At 53.5% G+C, this 6,373-nt stretch overlaps 1 protein-coding gene across 1 annotated transcript in view; it reads left to right on the forward strand.

The window, feature by feature from the left end:
• LOC142462889 (uncharacterized) overlaps positions 1-3,404 on the forward strand; it is a 52,183-nt gene extending 48,779 nt beyond the window's left edge. Inside the window, exons 18-19 of the mRNA XM_075565103.1 lie at positions 584-718; positions 2,162-3,404. Coding sequence (XP_075421218.1) covers positions 584-718; positions 2,162-2,235 — 209 coding nt within the window. The 3' untranslated portion in view covers positions 2,236-3,404. The remainder of the gene's footprint in view (positions 1-583; positions 719-2,161) is intronic.
• The last annotated feature ends 2,969 nt before the right edge of the window (positions 3,405-6,373 follow it).

The raw sequence follows: 6,373 nt of genomic DNA on the forward strand, positions 1-6,373 counted from the left end.
GGGCGATAACCGCGGTTTCCTGGACACGCAGCGTGAATACGGGAACATCAGCCCTGCATGTCCGGGGAGCCCAGCGAGCACATTCGTACACTTTAAAACAGCGCGTCTCTCGGGAATAAAGAAGACATAGTTACAGGGTATGTAAGGGTTTACAAGGCACATTTACATAGAGCAGCTCCGGGGTCTTTGGGACAGATGACCGGGCTTAACCGTTAATATGCTAGTCCCTGGGTCCCCTTCCATCACACATATTGTAGCAGGGACTTTTACTGACATAAATGTGCTGTTACACCAACTGGGAATGTTGAACTAGTTGTGCTGGAAAATGGCTCTTTGGAAACATAAGGTGGGAATCCAGGACCTTTATTTACTACTCAGTCCCACGTCTCCTCTGAGCAGAATTAGAGACATTCAGAGAGGCCCCTACTGCAGCTATCAGAGACTTTCATATGTAGACCCATAAATTGTTACTAGAAGCTGCTGGGTTGGTAGAAATGTGCTTTAAATGACCTGGTATATTCGCTTATCTGCAACCTGGTCAGACACAGGAATGTTAATATATCAACTGAATTGTCTCATTTAGGAACGTTTTACCCAGTATGCAATGGAAAGATAACAGATCCATTACCTCAGACCGATGGTTCGAATGGCATATCTAATTCTACTGCCAGCGATATAACCAGGTCACCTGAGTGTGATCCCGTCACTACAGAGACAGGTGAGTTACTCATCTATATGATGTTAATCCTAACTCTGCATGGAAGGGTTAATTGTCTGTAGGTGCTGAGGTTAATGTGAGAGACAGGTGGGTATTATGGGGTGATTTACCTGTGCAGGATATTCCTGACTCCCTGATGTTGGGCACGAAGTCTTCAGAGACATATTGCTGGAGTTGGGGACCTCCCTTTACTCCCCTGGTCCCCCCTAGGCTGTGAACAACCAATAAGAAGAACTTAGACCACCACCTGCTGGCAGCCATCAGAGGTGCACCAAGCCTGGGAATTATCTCCTCTTTTGAATCACATTATTGTACACATTAGTAGAAGGTTCCACACATGGGCGGGTTGCCCTATTGGGCGATCGGAGTTGCCCCTGTGGGTTGGTGCTCTGGGCCGGTATTGTGGCTCCCCAGCAACGGCGGCCGGCATCTCCCCAGCTCCCCGATTACCTGCAATACTCTCCCTCCTCCTGTTGGCGCCTGGATCCAACTTCTGCCCCACTGGAGGAGGGAGCTGCAGAGTCTCCGGACCGGCTCCTCACCCCAAAGTAAGAGAGAGCTGCAGCATCGCGTTGTCATGGCGACCCGACAGCAAATGACGCCGCAACGTCACATGGTGACACGTTGCAACGACAGCGTGAAGTCATCTGGTGGCGTGTTGCCATGACAACGTGAAGTCATCTAGCATCGCGTTGCCATGACAATGTGAAGTCATCTAGCGTCGCGTTGCCATGACAATGCATGCCATGACGTCGCGACGCTGTAGGAGAGCCACTCTTCATGCAATCGCACGGGCCGGTATGTACAGAACCTACAATCCGACCCACTTCCACATTCTCTGTATCCTAACTAAAAGTGGCTGGCAACATTTAAATGACCAGCTCCATCATTTATCATTTTCATTGTCTCATTTCTGAGATTTTTCTCTAATATCAGAAGAGCAGTTAATACATGGAGGCCCGTCTTCTCAAGATCAGATGGACACGCCAACTGCTACTCTACTGCCAACTCCAATCCTCAATCCCCTGACTCTGGGGACGTTATTTAGGAGACAGATGAGTATGCTATTAATAAGATGATCATGCGGGTGATACCTGCAAGAAGTGTAGAAATGCGTAAATCTGCAGGTAAAAGATCAGATCAAATACAAAGTTATTTGCAGCTGCTGAGGTTATTTGAGCTGCAGGTGGGCACCATGAATTAATTTATCCGGATAGTTATTCCTGTCTCCTTAATGGATAGAGAAATAATTATATGCGGTTATAGGGAGGATGCGAGTCTGCCAACCTCAATATACATGGAAATATAAACAGGATCAATAACTTTGTGTTAGGAATGGCTATATATGAATGAAATTATTTCCCAATAAAAAGCAGACTAGAATGAAGCAAAATATACGGAATTATGTTTTTACTGAATGTTTGTTGCTTATTCAATGTCCAGGAAAAGAAGCAGAGATGTCTAAACATGAAGAATTCACGTCACCAGAAAATAAGGAAGGACAGAAACAAACATAAGAACAGGAATATATTTTTCCTTCGATGAATCACACACTGTTCCTTAATAATCTGTTTTTCTTTTATAAATCTGGTGGCACGAGATTGTCTCCATTATTACATCTGGGACCCTTTGATAATTACTGTAGAGACCCAAAAGCATGGGTCTCCTCTATTACGGTACCCCCCCTTTGCTTTCCTAGATATCTAAGTGTAGCGATACTAGAGGCTGAGTGGGCCTCCACTGTGTGGTATAAAATTAGCAGCCGGCACCAGGCCTGACATAGGTCACACAACTTCAGAGTGACGCGTATAATTTGGGATAACCGTATTTTATGTATATGGAACACAATAACAACATGCATGGGCCCTTGTACTGGGAGGACCTGAACACAATTATTACACGTGCAGAGGCAGAGAAATAAGGTACCTCACTGCACAATTGTCCTTTAATATTTTATTTTGAATCCCAGTAGCCTCTATACTACCTAATGGGCCACCGTTGGTGCCGGCACGGTGTTGGAGCTTATATACCTATATGCTGGTGTTATCAGTGCAGGCCTGTTACTTTGGCAACACTTGGTGGAACGCGTATGTATTTATAAGGATACCGCTGTGAAGTAGGGGCGATTCCCCTAGCTGTATCTCCTTGTAGGTTACTCACAGCTCCCTAACCTCTCCGCTCTGCAGCCTCCCTGGCCTGGGGTCTCTCTCTGCAACACTCCCCCCAACTCTATCCTGATGGGGAGGACTCTGCTCCAGCGCTGGTCTCGCCTCCTTTGGTTTCTCAGGACGGGGATTGCTCCCCTGTGCAGCCCCTGCAGCTCTGCTCTCTCACATGCTCATCTCTCCTTGTCCCTCCTCCTATGACATCATCCTTTCCTAACACACAAGGATGTTTGCTCTTTCCTAGGTTCATAGTCATTGGCCTGAGGGCGTGTCCATCAACATCCTTTCTACGTATAAATAAAGGAGAGGGGTGGAGGGAGTTACCTTATATTGTCTGACCTCAGCTAGGTGCACTCACATTTTCCTGGTCAAATTCTTAAGACCATTCTGGACGTTCTCGAACTTGCCACACCCGTGCACCGCATAGCGCCCCCTTTCTGCGCACACACAGTAAGGTATTTAGCCAGAGTGAGTGCGGCCATTTTGAACGACTGGTGTGCCAGGGACAGCCTGGACTGAAGTAAAGCTTTTCTAATAAAGGTCCCTGACACAGTCAATGAGGTGGCCATTAATGAGGTGCTGGGAATTGTTCAAGTGTGGGGAAGGGCCAAGCACTGGAGGAGATGGGACGGTCAATATCTAACCCGGCCTGTACCACTCAACCAGTATGCTATGCACCGAATAGAAGATGCATTGGACTGCCTCACAGGGAGAAAGTGGTTTTCGGTTCTCGACCTTTGTAGTGGTTATTATCAGATCTCCATGTGTGAGCAGGACAAGGAAAATACGGCTTTCATATGCCCTGTGGGGTTGTGTCAGTTTGCCCCAAGGAGTGTCAGGAGGACCCTGGGGAGGGACATGAACCTTCTGGAAGTGCTCGTGCATCCAAGGTGAATTAGGGTGCGGATAATCTGCGGGTGTAAAGGAGAGCCAGACAATGCGCACAATAGTGCAACATGTCACAGCATAGAATTGTGTTCAAAAGCAAATTTGCAGCTCACTCTCAAGTGTAGATGTAAGTCACGCGTTTTCAAGGGTGAAGATCGTCCCTTGTCTGCAGTGTAAGGTATATCCTCTACGAATTATTATTATTTTTTTTAAATCAGAGAAAAGCCCGTAGAGTGGAGCAGCTTTTACTGAAAGTATAACATGTCTAACTCGCCTAACAAACGCACAGCAAATGTGAGTCACAAGCATTGGGATGGATAAAGGTCGCCCCAGCCTGCGAGCAGTGTAGTTGGCGTTCTTCTCCCGGCACTGTCCGTGATGCCTCAGCTCCGACCTCCTGCAACCCCTCCCCCCCCCCCCCCGGTCTGTGTGTACGCGCTTCCGTGGGAAGGGGGGGAATATCAGTCTCGGAGACAGCAGAGGCCCCGGCTGCCCGGCGCTGGAAGTTGCATCCGGCTGCCAGGCCTCCTCTTCCCCCTCGCTGGTCCAGGTCCCCTCACACTGCAGGTGCGCACTGTCCCAACTTCCGGGACCGCGCGGAAACAGAGGCCCCCACAAAAGTATGGTGTGGGAATTTTGTGCGGGAGGGGGGTTTGGTGGGGGAGCATTTTTTTGTGGTGGTGGGGGTTTTGTGCAGGCGGGAGTCTTTGTGTGGGTGGGGGTATTGTCAGAGAGGGGTTTTGAGTGAATATAATGGGGGAGGTTTTTTTTGTGTGTATTGTGAGGGTGGGGGAGTATTGTGCGTATGTGTATTGTGGGAGAGGGGGCAGGGTGTGTGTATTGCAGGGGATTATTGTGTGTGTGTGTATTGTGCGGATGGTGGCAGTGTGTGTGTATTGTGGGGGAGGGGGTGGTGTGGGGGTGTGTATTGATGGGAAGGGGGGTATTGCCTGTGTGTGTGTGTTATGGGGAGGGGGCGGTGTGTATGTGTATTGTGGGGGGGGGGGGAGTATTGCCTGTGTGTGTATTGTGGGGGGGGGGGGATGTGCATTGTGGGGGGAGGAGGGTAATACATGTGTGTGCATTGTGGGGGATATAATGTGTGTATTCTCAGGTTGGGGGAGGAAGAAGAGATGGGGAGAGAGGAAGAGAGAGACAGAGAGTTGGAGGGGGGAGAGAGGTGGGGGACAGAGAGACAGTATCCGTCCCCCATCTCTCAGGGCAACTTATCAGGATTCTGTTTCCTGTTTTCTGGATGGAAAGAGGTAGAGAAGGGGATAGGGAAAGAGGTAGAGAAGGGGATAGGGAGAGAGCGAGGGGGTGGGAGATGGGGGAGAGAGCGAGGGGGTGGGAGATGGGGGAGAGAGCGAGGGGGTGGGAGATGGGGGAGAGAGCGAGGGGGTGGGAGATGGGGGAGAGAGCGAGGGGGTGGGAGATGGGGGAGAGAGCGAGGGGGTGGGAGATGGGGGAGAGAGCGAGGGGGTGGGAGATGGGGGAGAGAGCGAGGGGGTGGGAGATGGGGGAGAGAGCGAGGGGGTGGGAGATGGGGGAGAGAGCGAGGGGGTGGGAGATGGGGGAGAGAGCGAGGGGGTGGGAGATGGGGGAGAGGGGGTGGGAGATGGGGGAGAGCGGGGTGGGAGTTGGGGGAGAGCGGAGGAGGTGGGAGATGGGGGAGGGAGCGAGGGGATGGGGGAGGGGGAGATGAGGGAGCGAGGGGGTGGGAGATGGGGAGAGAGAGCGAGGGGGTGGGAGATGGGGAGAGAGAGCGAGGGGGTGGGAGATGGGGGAGGGAACGAGGGGGTGGGAGATGGGGGAGGGAGCGAGGGGGTGGGAGATGGGGGAGAGGGGGTGGGAGATGGGGGAGAGAGCGAGGGGGTGGGAGTTGGGGGAGAGAGCGAGGAGGTGGGAGGAGGGGGAGGGAGCGAGGGGGTGGGAGGAGGGGGAGGGAGTTGGGGGAGAGAGCGAGGAGGTGGGAGGAGGGGGAGGGAGCGAGGGGGTGGGAGATGGGGGAGGGAGCGAGGGGATGGGGGAGGGGGAGAGGAGGGGGTGGGAGATGGGGAGAGAGAGCGAGGGGGTGGGAGATGGGGAGAGAGAGCGAGGGGGTGGGAGATGGGGGAGGGAGCGAGGGGGTGGGAGATGGGGGAGGGAACGAGGGGGTGGGAGATGGGGGAGGGAGCATGGGGGAGGGAGCGAGAGGGTGGGAGATGGGGGTGGGAGATGGGGGAGGGGGTGGGAGATGGGGGAGGGAGCGAGGGGGTGGGAGATGGGGGAGGGAGCGAGGGGGTGGGAGATGGGGGAGGGAGCATGGGGGAGGGAGCGAGGGGGGTGGGAGATGGGGGTGGGAGATGGGGGAGGGGGTGGGAGATGGGGGAGGGAGCGAGGGGGTGGGAGATGGGGGAGGGAGCGAGGGGGTGGGAGATGGGGGAGGGAGCGAGGGGGTGGGAGATGGGGGTGGGAGATGGGGGAGGGAGCGAGGGGGTGGGAGATGGGGGAGGGAGCGAGGGGGTGGGAGATGGGGGAGGGAGCGAGGGGGTGGGAGATGGGGGAGGGAGCGAGGGGGTGGGAGATGGGGGAGGGGGTCGGAGATGGGGGAGGGAGCGAG

Source organism: Ascaphus truei, chromosome 11, assembly GCF_040206685.1.
Source record: "Ascaphus truei isolate aAscTru1 chromosome 11, aAscTru1.hap1, whole genome shotgun sequence".
NCBI lineage: Eukaryota > Metazoa > Chordata > Amphibia > Anura > Ascaphidae > Ascaphus > Ascaphus truei.